Below are 25,594 nucleotides of genomic sequence, written 5' to 3'. Positions count from 1 at the left end.
CATGCCGATGTTCAGCCTCAGTTGTGAGGCAAGGTTCGCCAAGACAGGAAGCCCGCGGCTCAGCAGCCAAATTTCAACCCCACACCTCCCATTCCAAGGAAGCAGGAAGCCTGTCTGCTCTGATTACAGTTGACAGCAAGCCTCAGGCTGGTCTTTGATAGAAATACTCCCATTATATAAAGAGGTTACATAAGTCATCTTGTGATGTCTGCATCACACATCCACAGAGGTGCTGGTTGGACCACTGTGCCCTCGCCCTCCATGTGGCCTTTGTATGTTTCCTGAGCTGGGGTGGTTGGACAGTACAGCTGATGTCAGATTGTAATCTATAAACCCTTGTTTCAACATCCCCTGTCATCAAAACAACTTCCTTGTTCTGATCTACTGTTTGCAATATAAATAGGAAGCATGCATTTGTGTGTGCAAAAATCAATCTGTGTTCACTGCACACCACTGCCGCTATTTTACATATTGGACTCCTACACAATATTTTTTAATGGGCTTGTCTGCATAAAAGCAGTTTGAAAGCCCACTGCCCCCAGATCACCTCCCTCGTTTCCCTCTGGCTTGGCTGGCACAAGACATGGCCAAATGCCTCCTTTAGTTTTCAGTTTCGGGTTGCACCTGGGTCAGCTAACTCCAGAAGAGGGCCATGTCAGATGACATCTAGAGATTCTGTAAGGGTGGCCACTAGTAGTTTAAGAAACAGAGAAAAGTTAGGGTGTTGTTCATTTCACTGGCGGATGGGCAGAAAATGGGTGCTTAATCATCAAGACAAAGTTGACCTGTTTTGTAGTAAGTTGCCTTGGGAACAAAAGAGCAAGCCAAGCGAGCCCACTCTGGCCTCTCTGGTCCCTGGCACATGGTGGGTGCTCAATGGAGTCCCTCGTGATGAACAGTGTGGATAAATTTGAGGCGGAGTTAACACAACTGGAATGTGGGAGATCCATGGCACTGACAGCAGATGGTTGGGACGGGACCCTCAAGTCCAAGTCAGCACCGTTGGCTTGCCTTCAACAGAGCTTTCTAGAGCCCCTGCTGTGGTGTAGGGGGTCGCAATTGTGAAACAGTGCCTCCTGTTTGAAGACACATGGAGCAAGCACACAATTGGTCATCAAGTGCAAGCATGGCAGACACAAGGGTCTGTTGTGAAGGCCTGCTCTTTGCCAGGGCCATTCTAGGCACTGGAGATACAGAAATGAGCCAGCGGACAAGCTCCCTGCTTTCATGGAGTTCACACAGGTGGTGCTGGATGGGTGGGGTGTATAAACAATAATACTAGACAGGAAGCAGTTGCTTCTAGTCCACAAGGTAAATTCTATGTGATGGGATGGCCAAAGTACTTAATTCATGAAACATTTAGTGAGAAGCTACTTTCTTGGGCTCCAAAATCACTGCGGACAGTGACTGCAGCCACAAAATTAAGACGCTTGCTCCTTGGAAGAAAAGCTATGACCAACCTAGACAGCATATTAAAAAACAGAGACATCATTTTGCCGACAGAGGTCCATAGAGTCAAAGCTATGGTTTTTCCAGTAGTCATGTACAGATGTGAGAGTTGAACCATAAAGAAGGCTGAGTGCCAAAGAATTGATGTTTTTGAATTGTGCGGGAGAAGACTCTTGAGAGTCCCTTGGACTGCAAGGATGTCAAAATAGTCAACTCTAAAGGAAATCAACCCTCTATATTCATTGGAAGAACTGATGCTGAAGCTGAAGCTCCAATACTTTGGCCACTTGATGTGGAGAGATGACTCACTGGAAAAGATCCTAATGCTGGGAAAGATTGAGGGCAAGAGAAGAAGGGGCTGACAGAGGATAAGATGGTTGGGTGGTATCACTGACTTAATGCACATGAGTTTGAGCAAGCAAGGAGGCAGTGAAGCCTGGCGTGCTCCAGTCCATGGGGTCTCAAACAGTCAGACATGACTTAGCGACTGAACAACAATAATCCTCTGTGCCAGCCTTCGGTGTTAAACCAAGGAGGTTAGACTTCATCTTTGAATCTGTAAATGGAGGATGAGAGCATGTATAATGCTGGCACGTTGGTGAAAGATTTCCTGGATGTTTGAGCTGGGCCTGGAAGAGTGCTGAGGGGACAGGGTTGCCTGAGTTGGGCCCAAGAAGCAGAAGTCCGAAGCTTGTTTTTGTGTCACCCGCTGTAAACGGGACAACAACTGCTTCCCTGCACACACCCAGGACCACACTGAGAGAATGACTGTGGGAATTCTCTCCAGAGCGAGGCATGATTATTTTCAGTGATGTCTTTCCACCTGTGTATACAGGCCATCAGAAAATCACGGAGAATGCTTCCTCAGCAAGGGCCACAGGCAGTCCCAGAGGTGTGGCCTGAGGCCTGGGGTGGGGCTGGGTCTGTGCAGGGTGGTGGTTCAGGTTCTCAGGCCACAGTTCAAGCCACAGTTGCCAGCCCTCCCCTCGCCTGATCGCCCATCGCTGTAGCTCCCATGTTCCTGAGTCAGAAGTTGAGAGTCACGTCCTGACGAAGGACAGAAGAGCTGAAGCCAGGACTTGATGCAGAAAACCCGGTCTGAGAGGCTGTCCAACCCAAAAGCTCAGGGGAGCGTCATGGCCTGGTGGAACTGACATGGGCTTTGTATACAGACAGTCCTGGCTTCAGGTTCAAGTTCTACCAGTTAGTAGCTGTGGGCGCTTGGGAAACTAACTGCCTCTTGTGCTGCCCTTCTGGGCTGGCCACACCCACACCCTCGGAGCTGTCCCAGGGCCACGTGAGCTGGTCCAAGTGCGTGTGTCTCAGTGGGGACCAGGTGCTTTACAAGTCTCCATTATCTTCACCCTGTTTTTCTCTCCCTCCCTTCCTTGCTCACCTCTCTCCTTTATTTGGTGGAAGAACAGCCCCTATTAAGAGCTCTGGAGATTTTTAAAGACGCAGACTCGAGTCCCACGAAGCTCCGGGACCTGTTGGGGATGGGAGTCCATCATTGGTGGATGGGGATGACGTCACGGGCAGGAGGTGTCAGGTGGGCTGGAGGGACTGCAGGCGCGCTGGCTTCTCGGAGGAAGCTGAGATCTGAGCGGAGTGTACAGAGAGCATCCCCACGCTCTTAGAGGAGGGAAGGCCTTCCAGACAGAGAGGCTGGCAGGAGCAGGCACAGAGGGTCTGGAGGCCAGGCGGGTCTGGGGCTGGGGTAATTTGAGGTCAATCTCCCAGCAGAGAATGATGGAGAAGGTGGCTCCTGGGCCGGCTATAGGTTGTGGAGGGGCTGGAATTCATACGAGGCTGGGTGCCCCCGGCAGCAGGCAGTGTGGAGCCATGGTGAGAGCTGCTCCAGAGCCTAACCGGGTGACCTCGGGCAGCAGAGTGCTTTCTCCAGCCGTGTGGGCAGGGCACTTTGGAGCAGAAAGGATGTCTCCTGCTTCTACCAGTCAGGGTGGGCTGGAAGGTGCTGCAGAAGCAAAAAACCCCTACATCTCAGGGGGGTAAAATAACTGTGGTTTACCCCTCGGGCAGGCAGAGGCTGCTGCAGATAGGGGCCCACAGTCGGGATGCTGCAGCCCAGGGTCAAGCCTTCATCTCAGCAGCAGGGGAAGAGGGCCTAAACTGTCTCCTCCAAACCCCTCATTCAGCCTGTGGGGGCCCTCAGGCCAGAGTGGGGGTGACTTGGAGCCCCCGTGCTGCCTGCAGGCACCTGGCACTGGCAGTGGCTGCCCACTGGCCAGAAGGAAGGGGTGGGAGCATCACTGGTGGGTGAGTCCTGCCCTGCCAGGGCTCCCAGACTGGGGGTGGGGAGGGGGCTATGGAGAGCATCCTTGGCACTTTAGTTTGTGATGTCAAGGTGTCAGCTGGCTAGGGGGCAGGAGGAGAAGGTGGCAGAGGAGAGGGGGAAGGAGAGGGAGAGGAGGAGAGGAAAGAAGAGGCAGAGGGTGGCATGCCGGGGACCCACCCAGCTGGCTGGCACGGAGGCCTCACCCATCCGGATTTCCCAGGCAGTCTCCCTCAGCTTGCAGCCTCACCTTCCCTCGGGCCAGTCAGTGGGCAGGGCCAGCGGCCGGCCCCGGGTTCCCTTGCTTGCTCGGAGCGGCCCTGCTTGCGACCCCGCCGGCGTTGGCACGGTGACAGTAGCCAAGTGTGCAAACTTGTGCCATTGTCCCCAGGCCAAGGGGAGCCATGGAGACTGGCTAATATGACACAGGAAAATGTTTGCTGATGGCAATTCTATGGGCTTTGTCCACCTCTTTCTCCATCATGACGACTCGATTTAAGTCCCTAACTGTTTGACTACAAATGCTAGGGGACCGTGCAACGCCAACCTTTTGTCCGGCCTCACTGAATGGGCAATTCAGGCTTTGTGCAGCTCAATTGAGGAAGCAAACATAAAGACAAGATTCCTGAGAGCTCCGGCCCCCTTCCCATGGATATCCCAGCACCTCGTTAGAGGGCCCTTCCCTGGCCACCTTTCCAACATCAGCGTGCCGCCCGCCCTCGCAGGCCCGCCAGTGCCCATGCCTTGGGAAGGGGGTGGGGAGGGAGAGAAAGCGGGGGGGGAGAGAGAGAGAGAGAGACAGCGCAAGTGAGCCACTCAACACTCAAGGACAGCGGGGAAAGCAGCCCGCCCTGGCTTACCCCGTCCGATTGTCTGTCTGCACTGGAGCATGGCCGGTGCGGGCTCGGAGTCCTGGGGGGAGGTTTGCAAGCCCATCTCTTCTGGGTCCAAGCCCTCCTCAATCTTGGACTTTTTAAATACACACACACACACACACACACACACACACACATACGCGCACGCACACAACACACCCCGCCCCCTCGAGAAACCAGGGAACTGAGGTCAAGGGGAGGAGGAGCGTGGAGGCCGAGAAGGGAGAGTGGGCTGAAGGGTAGAAATTTACCGGGAAATGATTGCATTTGGGAGCTGTCTTTTTTGTGATGGTCCCCATGGTGACAATTTGTGACGGCAAAGAATGTGGGAACGGGGCCGCCGCCTGCTTGGGATGCTTTGTATCTGGAGAGGCGCTCCTGATTGGCCTGAGGGCCCCCCAGCTCCGGGGACCCGTCGTCCTCCATTCAGCCCACTCGAGGGCGGCACAACTGCCTCCAGCCGGACCACGGAGCTCGCCGGCCGCGCCAGGCCTGGCCCAGGTCTGCGGCGTGGGGGAAACCTCTGCCGGGCCACCTTGGCGGGGGCCCGGGCCCCCGCACTCTTGGTCAGTGTGGAGGCCCTGGCGGCTCAGGCCCCACTAGGTGGGGGGCGTGGGGCTGGCCGGGGCCTGGGGGAGGGGCGGGGGGCTGCGGGGTGGTGGCCGAGGAGGCATGAAATTGCTGCAGATGCTTCTACGGGGGAGCCCCTGCTGCCCACAGCCTGCGATCAGCCCGCCAGGCAGGCCTCGGCTTGAGTGCCAGACAGGGGTCCTGCCTGTCCTGCGTGAGACCTGTGGGTGGAGCGTGGGGACCGAGGTGGGGGGGCAGCTGCTAGCAGGACTTGGGGGCGGGAGTGGGAGGAGGAGGGCACCGCCAGGCAACCAGGGGGCTTGGCCTTGCCTTAAAGTAGAGCGGCTGCCTAGGCTCAGAAAATGAAAACCTTGCTGGCAAGTCGTGCCCTGCGGGCAGCGTGGTGTGTGGGGAGCCACGCACCATTGCTGGTGGGCTCCCGCCCCAGCAATGCCACTTGGTAGGGCCAAGTGGCCTTGGGCAAGTTGCCTGACCTGTCTCAGCCTCACCTGCAGGTGCGGAGCCCTGTTGAAGATGAAATGGGTTTCTTCCCATTGCATCCCATAGGCTCTGGGAGATGCTTAGCAGCCTAAATGGATATCCCATGACCCAGGGATTCTGTCTAGGCCTGAGGGGGGCTGAGGTGGGGACCACTCCTGTCTGTAGCCATGTAGCCTTTGGGGAGGGTGGAGTGTGGATGCTCAGAGAGACACCAATGGCTGCTGTGTCCCTCGCCAGGTTGGCTCTGTGCTCTTCCCTGGAGCTGCCAGCTGCCTGGAGAACCCAGCCTCTTCATGGAAAGCCCGGTGCAGCAGCGCTCTGGTGATGGCATCCGACAGTGACGTGAAGATGCTGCTAAACTTCGTGAACCTGGCGTCCAGCGACATCAAGGCGGCCCTGGACAAGTCCGCGCCCTGCCGCCGCTCGGTGGACCACCGCAAGTACCTGCAGAAGCAGCTCAAACGCTTCTCCCAGAAGTATTCCCGGCTCCCGCGGGGCCTCCCCGGCAGAGGGGCTGAACCTCACCTGAAAAGGGGGCCCGAGGACCGGCCCGGGAGGTTGCTGCCCCTCGAATCTGGCCACGGTTCCAGCCCCGGCGGGGGTGGGGGCTGCAAGGAGAAGGCATTGGGGAACCTGGACCGGGAGGAAAGCCTCTCTAGGGAGCGGACCCTCCATGGGCCGGATCCAGGAGCTGCCAGGCCTGGCCAGGTGCCCATGAGGAAAAGACAGCTGCCTGCTTCCTTCTGGGAAGAGCCACGGCCCACCCACAGCTACCCCGTGGGGCTGGAGGGGGGACTGGGACCCCGGGAGGGACCTCCCTACGAGGGTAAGAAACACTGTAAAGGCTTGGAGCCCCTGGGGCCCGAGACCGCCCCGGTGCCCACCTCCCCCAGGGCACCAGCTGAAAAGGAGCCACTCAAGATGCCTGGGGTCTCCCTGGTGGGCCGCGTCAGTGCCTGGAGCTGCTGCCCCTTCCAGTACCATGGACAGCCCGTCTACCCAAGCCCTCCAGGCGCCCTGCCCCAGAGCCCGATGCCCAGCCTGGGCCTCTGGCGGAAAAGCACAGCTTCCCCCGGCGAGCTGGCCCACTTCTGCAAGGACATGGAGGGCCCGGGGCAGAAAGTGTACAGACCTGTGGTTCTGAAACCCATCCCCACCAAGCCGGCTGTGCCCCCACCCGTCTTCAATGTCTTCGGCTACCTCTAGCCAGGTGGGGAGGGCCTTGGCTCCCTCCTCTGGCCTGCAGGGTATCGGGGACCCCCAGGAGCGAGCTCTTCTGGTGAGGAGTGGGCTGGGAGAGAACCATCCCTTTGCATCGGGGGGAGGAGGACAGGGCAGGATGGGGCAGGGGCTTCTTCTCGGGCAGCCGTCCAGCCAGTCCGCACAGCCTCCTGAGGCCAGCCCCTCCTCAAGCAGGCCAGAGCCCGACAGATCACCCGTGTGCCCGTGCAGACCTCAGGTGGCCGGGGCCATTGCCCTGGCCCTCCAGCCACCCCAGAAGCCAGCGTTACACCACCTGTTCACCTGCCACCTGCTGTGTAAGCCAGTCTCAGTCTTGTTCTTGTTCTTTGTAAATACTAAGAAGGTTAAGAGAATAAAGACATTTCTTTTGCAGTTTTCACATTCTTGGGTTCATGAAGTTGGTTAGTCCCCCGGCCTAGGAAATGCTGGCTATGCCCAGGTGGAGGGCTGCTTACAGAGGCTGTCGGGGGTGGGGGACGGTGCCCAGAGTGGCCCAGAGGCCTCCGTGATGCCTGGAATGGGCCTGGGAGCCTGACAGCTCAACCTGAAGGAGGGTGGAGAGGATTCCTGGGAAAGGAATGCTCTGGTTCCCCATCTCAGCAAATAGAGGCCAGGGGAGGCCTGGAGCCCCAGAGGGCCCAAACTGCTCTGGAGAATAGGAGCTGGTACTGGGGTGTATGTGTGGGGGGTGGGGGGTGAATCTGTCCTCCTGGTTCTGCCGTGGGATGTAGGGCTGGACCCTTCCTCTCCAGGCCTCCCTGCCCCACCTGCGGGATGAGGGGTGAGATGAGAACAGGACCCTCGGTGGCACCTCCCACCCCATCACAGCCTCAGAGCAGAGGCTGGGCCAAGGCAGTCACGTCCGACCCTGGTCAGAGGGGAAGGTCAGGCTGAACAGGAATGGGGCTTCTTGTGGACAAAATAACTGGTTGTCTGACCAAGTTGTTTCAAAGTCATCACCATCATTGTCATCTCCATCACCATCGCCTCTAGTTAATTCAGATTCCTAGGTCTCCTGCCGCTGGCTCTCTTCCCGGGCCTGATGCAGCCCTTGGCATGCACTAGGCGCCCATCAATGGAAAGATGAGGGCCTCTGCCAGCGACCATGCACACGGAGGGGCACTGCTCGTGGGCAGCGGCCCTCGGTTGGCCCCGACAGCACCCAAACCAGCCAAGCCACTGGAGGCCTCCACCCATCCTGCAGTGGGTGGCATGGCTCCGTGGCTGAGAGCGTGGGGACTGCCACAGGGGCTGAGCATCTCATTTCCTCAAAGCACAGTTCTCACGACTGGGACGGGGGCAGGGGGCCAGCCTGGCAGGGGACTCCACACCCACATCAACAGCAGAATGTTGAACAGGTTACTCCCCATTCTGTGCCTCCGTTTCCTCCTCTGTAAAGTAGTACATGCGTGCTGGTCTCTCAGTCATGTCCAACTCTGGAGCGGGTTACCGTTTCCTTCTCCAGGGCATCTTCCCAACCCAGGGGTTGAACTTGCATCTCTTATGTCTCCTGCATTGGCAGGTGGGTTCTTTACCACTAGTACGACCTGGGAAGCCCCTCCGTAAAGGAGGGACCAGAGCAAAGATAGCAATCAGATGCACCCACCACTTCTGCATCCAACGTGAGCCTCATAACTGGTCACAGATGCTTCCCTTTCAGGTCCAGATATGGCCTCAGAATCCTTCCTAACACAGGACTCAGAATTAGTGATTGCTAAGGGCCTTCAGGTTCCCCCTGAAGTGAGGCATCCCCAGGGATGGGGCAGCTTGTTCGCTGGGAAAGTGGGTGGGTTTCTGGTGTTTTATGTCCGATGGTCTCAGAGGATGGCACAGCCGTGAGGCCACATGACACAGGCAGGGTTGTTTTGCATGATCGTCTGGTTTATGGGGTAAGGAGTCCTTGGCCGGGACCCTCACCTCAGGCTGCTCCACTCTTAGAGAGGGTCCCTGGAGGAGGCAGGTCCCCTCTTTTCCGACTTGCACGTCATTACAAAGGTCCCTGCAAGACCCATTGTGATAAGGTTCAGCCCTTCCACACAGTACGGCAGGGTGTTAAAAGCTCTAATCCTGGCCCTGCCACCTAGTAGCTGTGTGACCTTGGGCAAGTTACTTGACCTCTCTGTGCCAGAATTTCTTCATCTGAAAAATGTGATTGAAAATTAAAAAAAAAAAAGGAAAATAGAGCTGCCATGTGGGTAGCTGTGGGGATGGTGAGAGCACCAGGCAGTCTAGCGTGGCACAAAGGATGAAAAGCTGCACCCACCCAAAGTCACCTAGTCATCTGACTAAGTGTCTAGGTCCTTCCACGCCAATATTTCAATGTTTATAGACTGGGCGGCCCACAGGAATGGGTTCTGGGGCCATCGAACCAGCCGACTCCTTTAGAGAAGGAGCCCTGCTCTGGGAGGCATGTTTCCTTGGGGTGCTGCTCCAGTGCTCGGAGCTTGGGCCCCCACAGCCCCTCTGGGGTTCAGCCTTTCCCAGGGGGTATACCTGGTGGTTCTTCTTCAGTCCCACGCTGGGCGCCTTGTCTGGAAGCAGAAACCTTTACCAAGGTGCCACTCAACAGAAGCACCCGACATCATAATTCCCCACGTGGAAGCAAGCTGGGGAAAAGACACACCTCGGAAATCCTCAGTATCAAAATAAATGGACAGCTGCCGCTGCAGAAGTAGCTGCTCCCCTAATCAAAACAGCACTGGGTCACATGTGCTTCTGCCCACGACATGGAGCCACTTTCAGGACTTGGACTGTTGGGTGAGGCTGTCTACACATTTCTGAGGCTGAAATCCTCCCAGGGGCTAGGTAAGCATGGGAGTGTGGGCTGTACAGTCCTTTTGACAGCAGATATGGTCAAAAAAGGAAACCCCTGGCACAGTCTGAGCACCGACCAATCAGGATTGACTCTGGAAGCAGTGGGACATTAACCCTTTAGCTGCTGTGTTATGCAGAGGTGGTTGGGGGACTGGGAGGGGAACCTGCAAAGGCCATGCCTGGGTGAGGCACTGGAGAGGAAGGACCCCGACCAGTGGCTGTGACTGACTGGTATGGACGTATAACAATATTCTAAGAACCAAGGTGACTCCAGGGCCTCCCAGGCTAGAGATGGTGCCAATGCTGAATGCAGGCTTCCCTGGTGGCTCAGCTGGTAAAGAACCCACTAGCTAATGCAGGAGATGCAAGAGAATGCGGGTTTGATCCCTGGGTCGGGAAGATCCCCTGGAGAAGGAAATGGCAACCCGCTCCAGTATTTTTCCCTGGAGAACTCCATGGACAGAGGAGCCTGACAGGCTATATAGTTCATGGGGTCACAAAGAGTTGGACATGACTGAGCATGCATGCGTGTGCGTGCACACACACACACACACACACACACAGTGCTGAATGCAGAGACTGAGCCCTCCCTCCCACCTCCTGCCATCTCCTCAAGCCTCACCTCCTCCAGGGGAGACCTCCCTGTGACCAGTGTCCCCATCCTGCCCGATATCCATGGCCCCTGTCTGTTAGGACCCCCTAGGACATAAGGTGACCCGAGAAGTGCTGGAGCCTGCCTGATGCCCAGCCCCATCCCAAACGCACCCAAGCATCTTTCTGTCCCATCCCATCCTAGACTGCCACCATGCCCTCTGGCTCCTGGTCGGAGGAGGCATTCTGCAGTCAGGATTTTCCCTACTATGCGCCGAGCCCTCCTTGGCCACTTCCCCTGGACCCCAGGGTTGAACATCCCCTGTCTGGGAGGATGCAGGCTTCCTTTGGGATTTCTTCAGGATCTCTGCAGCAAGACAGCACGAGACTCTAGCCGAGCACTGCTGGGCTGGACCCCCGGGGATTTGCTGTGTGTACCCAGGCAAGTCCCTTCCCCTCTCTGGGCCTGTTTTCCCACCTGTACCAGGGAGGAGGGGGAAAGAAGCAGCCAGGTCCCCCAAACCCCTGGCTGGAAGGTGCTATTGGCAGACTTGGCCTCTTTAGGAAGGCACTGGAACTTACTGGTTGCATGGAAAGCCAAGATGTAAGAGCCAGAAAGGCCACCAAGGGCCACAAGGCTGGGAACCCAAGGCCCCAGAGGTGCAAGCCCAGGCAAAGCCAGGCCTTGGACGAGTGCACTTGCAACCCTCCCAGCTGCTCACCAGCAAAGGCCATAAATAACCTTTGATCTCCATTAAGCCTCTCCTAGGGGAGGCCCGAGCAGGCTCTTCAGCAAGGTCACCTGTTCTGGTGTCACCTGAGTGGCTTTAATCATGTGGGGGAAGACAGTGCCTATGAGCTACTGTGCGTGCTCACTCAGTCACATCTGATTCTTTGCGACCCCATGGGCTGCAGCCCACCAGGCTCCTCTGTCCACGGGATTCTCCAGGCAAGAACACTGGAGTGGGTTTCCATTTCCTTCTCCAGAATGACTGACTGTGACTTCCATGGAAAAACAAACAGGGTTTTGTAAGAGAGACTCAGACCTTGAGAAAGTGCCCTAAGTGCCAATCCTCAGTGCTCTCACCTGTAGCACCCAAAGCAGGCTGGCGGCTCCTGCCCGGCTCCCCCCAAGTCATGGGAGGATGGGAGGATGCTGCAGAGGGCACAGGGCTGGCTTCCTGCCTCTCTAGTGTGGGGCCTTTGTGAGGGTTGACGACAGCCTCCCTCCGGCACCTGCTCACAGGAGCAAGTATTTAGATGGCTTTCCCCTTGTGTCTCAGCCTTTGTCGCCAAATGGGTGAGTTAAGACGTGAAGACAGTGCCAGGGAACATGTGCATAAGACAAGGCCAGGTGTCAGGAGACTTGTAGGCTCTGAGACCTTGTTTGTGATGAAGCTCCGGTTTCTATGGCAATGGAACCAGGAGAGAGAAACCAACGTTGCCAGCTCCGATCACAGGGCAGCAAGCTGCCCCCTCTCCTCGGGCCGTCGGGTCTCTTCTGGTGTATGAAGGACACATGCTCTGGGGCCTTTCAGAAGTCCAAACCAAAGTGACACGATCAGGGCTCCACGTGCCCTGTCCCAGCCCCCGGTCCCACCCTCACTCCCACCAGGAGCAGGGCTGAGGACCTCAAGGCCCTGGAGGGGGCTGGTTAAAGAAACTTCACTGGGCAAGGCATCATCTGTGCAACATTTATTGTACCTAAGGAAGCCCTCTGGGCCCGAGGTCTCCCACCCTGCTCCCCTGGGCCACAGCTTTGGGGAGAGAACTCAGAGTCAAGTGGAGAGTTTCACAGAGCACAGGGGGAGGGGCACGGGGCAGCTCTGCAGTGAGGTGGCCCAGCAAAGACAGAATCACCCCAGAAAGAAAGCTCTCCAGCCATAGCCTGGAGGTGGGGTCAGGGCTTCACTGCTGGCCCCCTTGCCTTCCCCTGACCACCCCAAGTTCTACCCTGGTCCTGCCTCCCAGCCCCAGGAATGGAGCTTTCTGCCATTCCCAATGGCAGAGCAGGTCTGGGATCTCCTCATCCAAGTGAAAGCCAACATGGAACAGGAGAAGTCCTGCTCGACACATCTGTCCTCTGCTCTGGGCAAAGATCTGGCCCAGAGACATCTGAGAGCCCGGCGGCTCCCAGCCGCATCTGTCCCCAGGTCCCCTGGATTTGGGGACACCGCTGTCCTGAGACTCAGTGAAACCATCTGAGGAGCCGCTGCTCCTCCCCCGCGTGCTCTGGTTACTGGGTGTTCTCGTATTTCAGGTATCTGATCAGCCTGCCTGGAAGCGGCAACGTGTCCAGGAGTTTGATGCGGTATTTCCCAATGGCCTTTCGAACTCGCAGCCGGCAAAGATGAGCCAGGGGTCTTGGAGGTTCTGGGAAAAGGACAGAAAGAGAGATGCTGATTGGTCGCCTGCACCCAGCAGAGGGTTTGCATCCCTGACCCCTGGCTTGTGGGAAGCACCTGACCCATGTGGCTGGCTAAGAGAGGAGATGCTCTGACTCCCCCGCTCATGGTCCCTGCCAACTACACAGGTGTCATCCTCCACTCATCTGCACAGCCCAAGGGAGGAGGAGGGCAGGTTTGTTGTTGTTTAGTTGCTAAGTCGTGTTCAACTCTTTTGTGACCCCATGGATGGTAGCCCACCAGGCTCCTCTGTCCATGGGATTTCCCAGGCGAGAATAATACTGGAGTGGGATGCCATTTCCTTCTCCAGGGGAACGTCCTGACCCAGGGATTGCGCTCACATCTCCTGCATTGTCAGATGGACTCTTTACCACTGAGCCACCAGGGAAGCGCAAGGAGGGCAGGTAGCAAACCCATTTCACAGGTGAGGGCTTAGCAAGAATCATGCCTGGCACTGGAGCTTGTCCTGAGCTCCCTCCTCTACGTGTCAGCCCAGACCCCGCCCTTTTTCACAGCCTCAGTAAATATGACCTCCTAAGTGACCCCATGCGTCCAGTTCAGCTCTGGGTTCTAGGAGGTGCAGAGAAGTCAGGATCAATGGGCAGGGACTGAGCAGGTCCCAGAATCCTACCAGGCCGCCTCTTCCAGGAGGCTGCCAGGGATACTTACATTAAGTGGAGCTTTCTCAGCTAAGGGGTGGGGGGCGGAGAGAGGGGTGTAAGAACTGGGCCTGATGCATCTAGGAATGGGGTAATTAATTTTAGCTCCGGGAACAGAGAAGGCATTTGATGAATCAAAGAATGCCATCCATCCATTCATTCAACACACACACGCTGACCCCTTCACTGCCCTTGGCCCTGTGCTTGGGACAGATAGGCATGGGTATCCACTCAGGAGCTTTGGGGAAAGCCTTCCATACCAGATGGTGCATATGAGAAAGGTCTCGATGGGTGGGGAGGAATTTGCCAGGTGAGGGACGGAGGCAGGGCAGTCCAAGCAGGGGAAGCAGCAGTGCCAAGCCAAAGAGACCGCCCAGGGGAGACAGGAATGCAGAGGGAACGTGGGGAGGGTGGAGAGGCCAGGGCACCACAGTGTAGCCTCTCCAGCCGCCCCATCAGGGCATTTCTGACACTTCCACTGCCCTCTGATCTCAGGACAGAGCCTGCCCTGGGAAGCACAGCCCCTTTCTCAGCAGAGCAAAGGCTGAGCTTGTGGGAAGGCAAAACGCTGCTGGCGGGCAGAGCACACAGGGCCTCCAAAGCTGGCATCCTGGCTGGCTTTGGAGTCTCTGATATCAACAATGCAGCATTAAATGAAAGTCAGTCAGTCAGTTCAGTCACTCAGCTGTGTCCGTCTCTTTGTGACCCCATGGACTGCAGCACGCCAGGCTTCCCTGTCCCAGAGCTTGCTCAAACTCAAGTCCATCGAGTCAGTGATGTCAGCCAACCATCTCATCCTCTGTTGTCCCCTTCTCCTCTTGCCCTCAATCTTTCCCAGCATCAGGGTCTTTTCCAATGAGTCAGTTCTTGGCATCAGGTGGCCAAAGTAGAGGAGTTTCAGCTTCAGCATCAGTCATTCCGATGAACACCCAGGACTGATCTCCTTTAGGATGAACTGGTTGGATCTCCTTGCAGTCCAAGGGACTCTCAAGAGTCATCTCCAACACCACAGTTCAAAAGCATCAATTCTTTGGCACTCAGATTTCTTTATAGTCCAACTCTTATATCCATACATGACTACTAGAAAAACCATAGCCTTGACTAGATGGACCTTTGTTGGCAAAGTAATATCTCTGCCTTTTAATATCTTGTCTAGGTTGGTCATAGCTTTTCTTCCAAGGAGCAAGCATCTTTTAATTTCATGGCTACAGTTACCACTTGCAGTGATTTTGGAGCCCAATAAAATAAAGTCTCTCTGTTTTCTCTGTTTCTCCGTCTATTTACCATGAAGTGATGGGACCAGATGCCATGATCTTAGTTTTCTGAATGTTGAGATTTAAGCCAACTTTTTCACTCTCCTCTTTCCCCTTCATCAAGAGGCTTTTTAGTTCCTCTTCACCTTCTGCCATAAGGGTGGTGTTATCTGCATATCTGAGGTTATTGATATTTCTCCCGGCAATCTTGATTCCAGCTTATGCTTCTTCCAGCCTGGCATTTCACATGATATAATCTGCATATAAGTTAAATAAGCAGGGGGACAATACACAACCTTGATGTACTCCTTTCCCTATTTGGAACCAGTCTGTTGTTCCATGTCCAGTTCTAACTGTTGCTTCTTGACCTCCATACAGATTTCTCAGGAGGCAGTTCAGGTGGCCTGGTATTCCCATCTCTTGAAGGATTTTCCACAGTTTGTTGTGATCTACATAGTCAAAGGCTTTGGCATAGTCAATAAAGCAGAAGTAGATGTTTTTCTGGAACTCTCTTGCTTTTTTGATGATCCAACAGATGTTGGCAATTTGATCTCTGGTTCCTCTGCCTTTTCTAAATCCAGCTTGAACACCTGGAAGTTCACCGTTTACATACTGTTGAAGCCTGGCTTGGAGAATTTTGAGCATTACTTTGCTAGTGTGTGAGATGAGTGCAATTGTGTGTTAGTTTGAACATTCTTTGGCATTGCCTTTCTTTGGGATTGGAATGAAACTGACCTTTTCCAGTCCTGTGGCCACTGCTGAGTTTTCCAAATTTGCCAGCATATTGAGTGCAGCACTTTCACAGCATCATCTTTAGAATTTGAAATAGCTCAACTGGAATTCCATCACCTCCACTAGCTTTGTTCATAGTGATGCTTCCTAAGGGCCACTTGGCTTTACATTCCAGGATGTCTGGCTCTAGGTGAGTGATCACACAGTTGTGGTTATCTGGGTCGTGAAGATCTTTTTAGTATAGTTCTTCTGTGTATTCTTGCCACATCTTAATATCTTCTGTTTCTGTTAGGTCCTTTTTTTCCTTTATTGTCCTTTTTTGTCCTTTTCTGTTCTTTACTGATCCCATCTTTGCATGAAATGTTCCCTTGGTATCTCTAATTTTCTTGAAGAGATATATGATCTTTCCCATTCTATTGTTTTCCTCTATTTCTTTGTACTGATCACTGAGGAAGGCTTTCTTATTTCTCCATGCTATTCTTTGGAACTCTGCATTCAGATGGGTATATCTTTCAATTTCTCCCTTGCCTTTAGCTTGTCTTCTTTTCTCAGCTATTTGTAAGGCCTCCTCAAACAACCATTTTGCCTTTCCGCATTTCTTTTTCTTGGGGATGGATGGTCTTGATCACTGCCTCCTGTACAATCTCATGAACCTCCATCCATAGTTCTTCAGGCACTCTGTCTATCAGATCTAATCCCTTGAATCTATTTGTCACTTTTACTGTATAATCGTAAGAGATTTGATTTAGGTCATACCTAAATGGTCTAGTTGTGTTCCCTACTTTGGAGTCTCTGATAACAACACAGCATTAAATGAAAAGAACTATTTGTTCTTCTTGTTAATAAATGTTTATAGCACAATAAAACGTTCTGCAATTTTTTCCCCCAGGGACAGTTTAGCTGTTCATTACCCTTCCCAGGCAGGGCAGGTCCAGGAGAAAGTGAGGGGTGGGATTCTCAGCAAGAACCGCTCTACTCTCTAGTGGCCTCTAGTGGCCAGTTCCAGTGACAGCAACCACTTATGAATTCAATGACTGTTTTATTGAGAATTTGGAGCTCCCAGCCAATAAGCAAGTCAATACCCCCCTCCTTCCTGTGTCACCCCGGCATGGGTCTCTCTCTCCACGCCCCCTCCATCGCCTTCCCAGTAACTTTATCAAGGGCCTCAATTCAAGTGCTCCCAGGCATTTGTGCAAATTGAAAATCCTACCAGAAAGTTTAGACTTAAAGGGGCCCGGGGATCAAGGAGAAACTCAGCAAGACTGGGCACTGGGCTGTGGGACCCCTGGACAGGTAACGAGGCAGCATTCTCACCTGGGGACAGCAGCAGCATCGGTGGGATAAAAATAACTTCCTGCGAGTCAGCCTCTGTGCTACGTGATCGACAAACAGCTGGAGACGGGACGGTGCCCTTCAGACCCAGAGGAAGCCCTGGGGCAGTTGGTTCTCTTTGGGACAGGCATATCCTCAGTATCAGCTGAAGCACCCAGTGCAACTCTTCCTGACGCCTCACCTGCCCAGGTGAGCTCCACAATTCCTGAGAGGGATTTCTGGCCTGACAGCCAGGCTGCCTCAACTACTCTGCACACAGCTGTTGGAACGTGGCCAAAGCCCACCTCACTGCGCCAGGCACATCTCACCTGCAAACACCCCAGGCTGGCAGAGCTGGAGGAGCCAGACATTGAGCACGTCCAGCTTGCTCTGTTTGGACAGGGGCCCTGAGGTCCAGAGGGGCGTCCTGCCCACGATCACCCAGAAAGCCCCTGGTTCCAGAGCTCTGAGGGCCTGCCTCCTAGACCAGTGCTGCTCCGGGGCTGCCCTGGGAGCATGTTGAAATGTACACATTTAGGCCCTGCCCCAGACCTGCCAGGTTAGACTCTGCATTTTAAATAAGATGCTCAGGTGCTTCGTGTGCATTTTACAGTTTGAGATGCCCGCGCCCATCACTTCCTCCTCCACCCACCACACAGCTTCCCAGTGGCCCACAAACCTGGACAAGGTCCTGACACCCCTCAGGGAGCTGGGGTTTTTGTTTAACACACTCTTTAGTGGATCAAATCTGGATTTGAATCCCTGCTCTGCCACTAACTAGTGATGAGACATTTGCCCAAGTAACAATCTCTGTGAGGGTCGGTCTCCTCATTTACAAAACAAAGGATCACGGAGACACTGGATGTGACACACAGCTCAGAGCCTGGCATGAGAAGGTGCTCATGAAATGTCAGGAGCAGTCACAGGCCCCAAGTCCTGGGCCTGAGTCAGGCAGGGGCGTCTGCCAGCAACAGCAGCAGTGACAGGCCGTACCTGCTTTCTCCTTGATGACAGCCCAGTCCTCGAAGCTGTCAATATGCTCCTTCAGCCGCGAGCAGAGCTGCACATTGCCCACGTAGTCCAAGAGGACGTCGATGATGGGCCCTGCCCAGCGGCTCACTTCCGGGGCAGACAGGAACTCGCAGAACTGAAAGAGAACACACACCAGTGCTGAGATGCCCAGGATCAAGAAGCACTGCCTCAGCAAGCCCATCCTACAGGCGGGAACCCACAGCCAGTGAGGGCAGGGGACACGTCCGAGCACAGACACCATGCATGCCCAGGGTAGAATCCAGCTCTCCAGATCCACACCTCTCTCATCAACACAGGCCTCTGCTGCCAAAAGTGGGAGGTGGGCAGGTTGGGCGCCCTAAGCCTCAACTTCCTTGTCTAGAAAATGGGTATATGACACTCACTTGAAGGGTTTTTTTTATGAGAATTAAGGCAATATAAACATTAACTTCGTTGCACATAGAAGATGGCCCATAAGTGATGCCATTAGCCATTGTTAATATCTCTAAGAGAAGAGTGTTTCTAACTTCCTTTTTAAAGATTTATCTTTTTCGCCTCTGGTGGGTTTTTGTCGCTGCACACAGGCTTTCTCTAGTTGCAGCAAGCGGGGCTACTCTTCATTGCAGTCTGCAGGCTTCTCACTGTGTTGGCTTCTCTTGTTGCACAGGCTCTAGGCACGCAGGCTTCCATAGTTGCGACTCACAGGCTTAGTTGCTCGGTGGTATGTGAGATCTTCTGGGACCGGGGATGGAACCAGTGTCCTTTGCAGTGTAAGGTGGATTCTTAACCATTGGACCACTAGGGAAGCGCCTCTAACTTCCTGTTCATTGGACTTTGACTTATTAAGTCACACCATGGGCAGGTCTTGCCTCTGGGGTCACTGACTTTCTGCAGCTCACCTGCTCTTCTAGTAGGCCTGTTCTCACCTCTACCCGGATCTTGGTCCATCACCATGATATTCCAGGTGTAGGTTTGCTGGGGGTGGTGAACCCCTCAGTTTTGCAGGGTTCCCCACCAATCGCCTGCCGAACTGTTCCCTCCCCTAATACAGGGGACCGAAATGCTCCTGTGAACCGCTAAGTCCTGCTGCCTCTAAAGCATGTTAACCATTGAGTTTCCACTGCCTCCAATGGGTGCTAAACGCCAGCTGACACGCCCTCCAAAGTGCACTAACCGTTAGCCCACACTGCCTCCAAATCCTGTTCACCACCGTCTCCAGCTGCCTCCCAAGTGCAGTCCACCCTGCCGAGGGTCCGCCCTGCTTCCAGTCCCCCCAGCCTCGGGAGCCCGCTGGCCCTGGCCGCAGTCCCCGCGGCGCGCCCCCCTACCTGGACCGCGCTGGGCGCCTTGTCCGAGGCGGGCGCATCATTGAACCTGTTGGAGGGCGGCGGGGCGGGCGGGTGCGGGCCGTTGCCGTACAGGCACGAGAAGCAGGGCTCGCCGTTGCAGCCGAGGTCCATGAGGAACTTGAGCAGCGACAAGCACTTCATGGCGAACATGATGGTGGCGGGGAAGGCGGTGGGGTGTGTGGCGATGTAGGCGTCGATGTTGGCGCCGTGGTCCAGCAGCAGCTGCATGGTGCGCAGGCAGCCGTGTCGGATAGCCACGAGCAGGGGGTTGATGACGTCGCGGTTAGGGTCGGCTCCGGCGAGCAGCAGCAGCTCGGTGGCGTACACGTTGTTGTTGACCACCGCGAAGTAGAGCGCCGAGCTGCGGCGGTCCTCGTAGAGGCGCGCGCGCTCGGGCGCCAGCGGCGCGTTCACGTCGAAGCGCGCGCCCAGCAGGGCCTCGAGCACCTCGTCGTTGTTGCGCTCGGCCGCCAGGTGCAGCGGGCTGATGCCGCTACGGCGCACGCGCGTGCGGCTGGTCACCGGCAGCAGCATCTGCACGATCCTGCGGGCGAGGCGGGCACGCGCGGGTCACGGCACCGGACCCGCCGGCAGGGCGAGCGGAGGGGTCCAGGCTCGGCCGCTGTCAACCACTGCGTGGGAGCGGCAGGGCCCACCAGCAGGGGGCGCCGTGGAGACGGCCAGTCTCAACAATTACCAGTGGAGGGGGGGGGGTCCACTTTACAGATAGGGAAACTGAGGCTCAGAGAGCTTCCACCACGTTCTCAAAACCTCAGAGCCGGTAACGAGTGGAGCTGGGCTTCAAACCCAGAACCCCTAAAGTTAGTGTGAAGTGAAAGTCACTCAGTCGTGTATGACTCTTTGTGACCCCATGGACTATACAGTCCATGGAATTCTCCCGGCCAGAATACTGGAGTGTGCACCCATTCCCTTCTCCAGGGGATCTTCCCAACCCAAGAATCGAACCCAGATCTCCCACATTGCAGGTGGATTCTTTAGAAGCTGAGCCACAAGCCTCCAAAGTCTGAGCCCTTTAAAAAAATCTCAGCCAGACCGGAGGGCAATTTCAAGAATCTCTTGCTGACTTCTTTCAGGCTAAGGGGTATTGCCCACTCCCAGCTCAGTTTTCTAGAGGAATTGACTGGAAGGCCCCCAGACCTAGAGTGGGAAAACATGAAGTTGTGCAGACCCTGCCCTGCCTAGGTCGGTGGGGGCTTGGGGGGCGGGGACAGCCCTATCCAAGGGCTCATTATGTGCCAGGACACCGTCCAAAGGCTTCACACGCATTATTTGGTTTAATCTCCACAACAACCCATAAAGTGTGTCTGGTCATGCACATTTGTTTCAGATGAGAAAATCCGTGCTCAGTGATGTTAGGGGACTTGCCCAGGCCATATGTTGGGAGACACAAACCGGGACTTGTCCCTTCCTCTGACTCCAGGCCTGAGGTATCCTGTGTCTCTGTTTTGCTGCCCCGAGGACTTGGTGGAAGCCGCCAGGTCCTGGGGGACAGGAGGGGACAAACGTGTCTGTCCCAACCACTCCTGCCCCAGGGCCTGGTCAGCCCTCAGTGACCGTGAAGTCGCCTCCCCTGTCCTGTGGATCTCAATGCCTCTTCCCCTGAAGGCTGATTCTAGCCTCTCCCAGGCTCGCTGCCCTGCCTGTGGCCTGGAGAGGGCTGATCAGCTGTGGCTGAGGCTGGAGATTCCTGCCAGTCCTGACTGTGGTCTCTCCTGCTGAATCAGGTGGTGTTCTCGGCAGTTAACCTACAGTGATCTATTATAATATATCCTCCCAACAGCCCTATGAGGTGTGTACTAGGATTAATCTCACTTACAGATGAGGAAACAGAAACCCAGTGACTTGCCCTAGGACACACAGCCAGTAGAAGGTGATGCAGGCAGGTAGTCTGATTCCCGCTAGAGTAGCTGTCTCCGGCTTTTTCGGCATCGGGGACTAGCTTCACAGAACACAGCTTTTCCATGGACTGGGGATGGGGGGGATGGTTTCAGGACGATTCAAGCGCATTCTATTTCTTGTGCGCTTTATTTCTACTGTTACTGCATCAGCCCCACCTCAGATCATCAGGCAGTAGATCCCGAGGTTGGGGCCCCTTGTCCTGGAGTGAGCCACACTCTTAGCCACTCCCCTACTTCCTGTGTAGCTAGCGGTCAGGTGACAGCCGCCATGTCACAGGGTTTTGAACCCCTTACAATGCATTAACTTGCCTGACCCACTTTACCTTCACTGCGGCCCAGTGGGGCTGCCCAACTGGGTCTGTGGGCTTCTTTATAACAGAGGGGGCTCAGAGAGAGGAAGCGACGGCTCAAAGGCCATAAAGCCGTTCTGGGGCTTGACCCCAGGACTCCTGACCTCTTGTATTTGCTCTCTTCCCTAAACCCCTGCCGCCTGCCAAGCTCTTGCCACTGACATGATTCCAGACCCTAATTTCCCCAACCCCTGCTGACTGGTGACCTCGGGTGGGCTTCAAGGAGGTGACCACGGCAGGGCAAGCAGGTGCACCAAATCTATTTCCAAGCCTCCCTCACTCTGGACACTTGGGTTGCCTGGGCCTCTGGCTTCCTGGAAATCTGATGCCAGGGATCTCCCGTTAGGATCTCGGTGGAAAGTATTATTTTGGTTAGTGATGCTGTGTTTGCTTAAAATCTGCCTCTCAAACCTCAAAAGGAAATTCACACACCCAGGGGGGCTAATTGCCTCCTAATTTCTATTTGTGCAGGCTCAGGAGGCCTGACCTTGCTCTGTAGAGGTGCTGGTCAAAGGCAGGGCCGGGGCCTCACCCTGGACCGCAGCCATCGCTGACAAATGCTCTGTAACAGCCGTAACGTGCCCAACCACGGGAAAAACAGCGAGGGGGACTGCCCAGGGCCGCTGGCCAGATGAGCTGAGATCTGGCAGGTCACAGCTGGTCTCCAGTGGTCCCCTGTCGAACCAAGGCAAAGTGGCAGAAATGTGGGAACGTGACTGGAGGCAGCCTAGGTCCCAGAAGCATCATCTTAATAACAATGAAATCATCTAATTGTTGTCCACTTCTGTAGGACACGGCCAAGCTGAGAGTCAGTGTGCCATGCTGTGTGGGCCTGGACATCAATGTGTCCAGCCTCCCATTCTACAGAGGGTGAAAATGAGACCTGAATGTGGGGCAGGGGGCGGGGAGGAGAGAGTGAGGCTGGCCTGGAGGTGGATGGCAAAGCCCAGGCAGAATGAAGGTGTTGGTGGCCCCACTGCATGTCATCATTCCTCTCCCCCAGCCCAGTTGGTGGGAAGAAGGCAGGGGAATGAGGGCTGGACCTGATAAGAAAGGCTGGGACCTTCCCACTTCTCCCACAGCAGGTCCTGAGACCACAGGAGCTTGAAATGCAACTTAAGTAGAGAGCAAAGGTGCCTGTTGCCTGGTACAAGTTTTGGTGTCTGGGAGGCCCAGTGTCCCATCTGTCTCTTCTTCTTTCCCCGGCACGGAGGCTGCACCCACCAGCTCAGCCTCCTGGGTCACCAGGTCATGGTGGTGTGACCTTTGCCAGCATTCAGTGTAAATTTGACCATGGACTTGACTTTCACAAGGGAACCAGCTGTTCACAAATGGCTCCGCTCTCAGTAACGCTGGGCAGCGGTGTTTCAACCCAGCTTTGTGTGTGTGTGTGTGTGTGTGTGTGTGTGTGTGTGTGTGTGTTGGGGGCATTATCTCTCCTCTGAGGCTGTGTGGAGCCAGAAAAGACTCCACAGAGGAGAATCTGCCTGAGGGTGTCCCCAAGGGCATAGTGGAACTTCTGTCCATGAGGGGTCCCTATGGGGGAAAGTCTGCAGCTTTTCTCCTGGGAGCTAGAGCAGGGAAGCAGTTTTCTCAGAAAGAGTTTTAAGGGTCTTGCAAAGGTAATATTAATTAGAAGTAAAAGAGAAAGTATATTTTAAAATGAGGAGGCCAGAAGTAAAGTCCAAAGGCAAGTCTGTGTTATATGTCAGCCACAAAATTGAGTCTAAGATACTGGTTCTCTCCTGGGATGCCTCATAAAATCATCTGCAGCCCCAGCCCCAACCCAGATTGCTTTCAGCGAGATCTCTGAGGCTGTGGCCCAAGCCTCGGGGCTTCAAGAGTTCGCCAGGGTGCCAGTGTGTAGCCAAGGTTGAGAACCAGTGGTTGCAGTGCTATTCTAAATTCAGTTTAAAGGAACCTTGGGCCATCTGCTCTTGTCTAATACCAACAGTTTCTTAATAAATCTATCTTTGGTGCTAGCTTCCCTGGTGGCTCAGATGGTAAAGAGTCTGCCTGCAGTGTGGGAGGCCCGGGTTCGATCCCTGGGTTGGGAAGCTCCCCTGGAGAAGGAAATGGCAAACCACTCCAGTATTTTCGCCTGGAAAATCCCATGGACAGAGGAACCCACGGGGTCGGACACAACTGAGTGACTTCACTTTCTTTCACTTGGTGCTGAGTTTTAATCTCAAAAGTTGCGTTTGCTAAACTGGAAATCAAAACTAAGAAAAAGTATATCTTGGAGGTGCCTAAGACTTTGGGGTCTTGGTGGCTTCTTTCTCAGCCACACCTAAATGTCACGCTCTGCAGTAAATGTGTTGAATTCGCCATCTGGCGAACACGGACTCCAGCTGCTGGAGCCACTTTCCATCCCATGGACAGGCAGGGTGTCCTGGCAGGCAGCTGAGTGTGGAAAGCCTAGAGAATGTCACAGCAGATCCCCAAGCAGCCAAGGAAGGACGGCATGGAGAGGGCCACATGCCACATGCCCCGGGGTGAGTGCAGCACTGGGGCCTTGCCAGGTGACAGAAGCCCTTGGGAACCTGGTTTTACCCCTTTGTAGGGCAGCCCCCAAACTGCAGCCTGGTCCTCTCACTCTTGGGGTCCAGAGGAACCTGGGATCTGAGAATGGAGGGTGAATAACCAGAGAAATGGCTTTGGGGGTCAGCACAAGTCTCAAGCAGGAGACTTTCCAGAAGCATACATCATTCACATAGGTGGTTCCAGAGAGGCCCAGCCTTGCTCCCTGGCCAGCCTTAGGCATGCCCTGTGCTCCTTCAAACTTTCCACCAGCTGAGGCCAGACTGCTGGCACCTGGGCCCGGCTGAAGGCACTGGGTGTGATTGAACGATTTCAAGGACAGTCCCTGCTCTGCCACTCTCTGGCATGCCACTTCCCATCTCTGACCTCTGGTCCCTCCTCTGCAAAATCATTGCAGAGGATTGGATTACATCAGTGTTCCTCCTGAAGGTCTGACTGGGCTGTATCTGGTTGGCTGGGAGCTTTTCAAAGATAAAGGCATGGGCTCCTTCTCTCCTGGAGATTCCGGTTTTGTGTGTCTGGGAGGCGTCATTTAAAAAAAGCCCAGTGTGACCGTGCTGTACAGGCAGGTTTGGAGAGCCAGTGGACCAGGAGATTTTGAGGGTCAACCCTTCTCTCTCTTTCTCTCTGGATCTTTCTAGAGTCAGACTAAGATAAGCCATGTTTGTTGACTACTGCTGGATCTTTTTGCAACTGGAGAGTGAGATGCTATCTTGCCCATCACCTCTGCCTGACTTGAGTTGCTTTTGTCCTTCCACTGGCTTCACGGAAAAATGATGTAATTTACCCTTCCTACATGAGAGAGAACACAGACCCAGCAAGAACCTACTGTGTGCTGCACTCTGCCGGGCGCTTTATTTCTACTCTATACACATGTGCATCCATTTCACTAGTCCCCACAATAGCCCCGCCAGGCAGTACAACTACTTCGTATTTTACAGAGGAGGGAATTGAGGCTCAGAAAGGTTAAATAACTTCCCTAAGGCCTCAGTAGGAATTGAAACCCACATCTTTCTGCCTCATAGCCTGCTACGTGGCCCAGAGTAGGCAAGGTCTCCTGTGTGCATGGATGGGGCGGCGAGGCATCCGTGGCTGGTCATTTGTGTGGGTACCTGCAGAGCAGGGCCTGGAGCCCTGAGGGTCAGCTCTGTCTCCTGTGTCTCCGTTCCATTCCCCAGGGTGTCATTCTCACCCCCATCTTCCTGAGCGAAGACCACCCACACCCCCTAGCATGCACAATCTTCTCCCTGTTGGGGACAGGGCTGCATTTCCTGAAGTGTGTCATCTGGGGTACAGGAGATGGGATTATAGGTGAGAGGGTTTTTTTTATTATTATTACTAATTGTAAATTGGTAATTTGAACAATTTAATCATGTGATAAATGTTTCCTTTTGAAAATAAATTCATTTAAAATAAAAATGTCTTTAAGGGACCATACTAAGAAGTGAGGGTATAGACATCTAAAAGCAGGAAGAAAGTCTGTGAATGCTCAGTTTAGGGAACACTGGTCATGTGGAAATTACTGGGCCCATGCATCCTTCATGGTCAGCTGGAGTTCCACCCGCTGGGCAAGGCTCTCCTGACCCTCCAGCTAGTGGTGGTACTGGTGGAAGTTTAACAGCTTGCTCTTCGGGGGGAGGGGGCTCTGATTTCTAACAATCACCAGTTTCCATGAAGTAAATACTCTCACCAAGGCCGATTTCAGACTACCAAGGTGGTCAATCAGCTC

General features: G+C 54.6%; 2 protein-coding genes and 1 long non-coding RNA gene across 5 annotated transcripts in view; 1 reads left to right on the top strand and 2 right to left on the bottom strand.

Annotated features, from left to right (window-relative positions):
• Positions 1 to 6,536, bottom strand: part of LOC102404643 — a 29,858-nt gene extending 23,322 nt beyond the window's left edge. Inside the window, exons 1-2 of the long non-coding RNA XR_006640396.1 lie at positions 4,603 to 6,536; positions 2,846 to 2,936 (exon numbers count right to left, since the gene is read on the bottom strand). This is a non-coding gene — a long non-coding RNA (uncharacterized LOC102404643). The remainder of the gene's footprint in view (positions 1 to 2,845; positions 2,937 to 4,602) is intronic.
• FAM181A (family with sequence similarity 181 member A) lies at positions 4,988 to 6,938 on the top strand. Of its 3 annotated transcripts, none has more exons than XM_044933389.2 (2): positions 4,988 to 5,118; positions 5,926 to 6,938. In XM_044933389.2, exon 2 carries the CDS (start codon positions 6,013 to 6,015, stop codon positions 6,892 to 6,894), a length of 882 nt encoding a protein of 293 aa, XP_044789324.2. In that variant the 5' UTR covers positions 4,988 to 5,118; positions 5,926 to 6,012; the 3' UTR covers positions 6,895 to 6,938. The 3 variants fall into 3 exon arrangements, with proteins under 3 accessions (XP_044789324.2, XP_044789323.2, XP_044789325.2); XM_044933388.2 differs by having other exon boundaries at positions 5,054 to 5,183; XM_044933390.2 differs by lacking the exon at positions 4,988 to 5,118 and adding an exon at positions 5,278 to 5,410.
• A 5,077-nt stretch (positions 6,939 to 12,015) lies between these two features.
• Positions 12,016 to 25,594, bottom strand: part of ASB2 (ankyrin repeat and SOCS box containing 2) — a 48,190-nt gene continuing 34,611 nt past the window's right edge. Inside the window, exons 8-10 of the mRNA XM_006060736.4 lie at positions 19,035 to 19,599; positions 17,689 to 17,842; positions 12,016 to 12,708 (exon numbers count right to left, since the gene is read on the bottom strand). Of these exons, the coding sequence (XP_006060798.1) occupies positions 12,572 to 12,708; positions 17,689 to 17,842; positions 19,035 to 19,599 (856 nt within the window). The 3' untranslated portion in view covers positions 12,016 to 12,571. The remainder of the gene's footprint in view (positions 12,709 to 17,688; positions 17,843 to 19,034; positions 19,600 to 25,594) is intronic.

The sequence above is a fragment of the Bubalus bubalis genome, chromosome 20 (assembly GCF_019923935.1).
Source record: "Bubalus bubalis isolate 160015118507 breed Murrah chromosome 20, NDDB_SH_1, whole genome shotgun sequence".
Lineage (NCBI taxonomy): Eukaryota > Metazoa > Chordata > Mammalia > Artiodactyla > Bovidae > Bubalus > Bubalus bubalis.
Note: the sequence above shows the minus strand (reverse complement) of the source record. Positions and strands in the feature narration are given on the sequence as shown.

Excerpts from the sequence above, each read along its gene's own strand:
- FAM181A (XM_044933389.2), top strand. The coding sequence starts at position 6,013 with ATGGCATCCGACAGTGACGTGAAGATGCTGCTAAACTTCGTGAACCTG.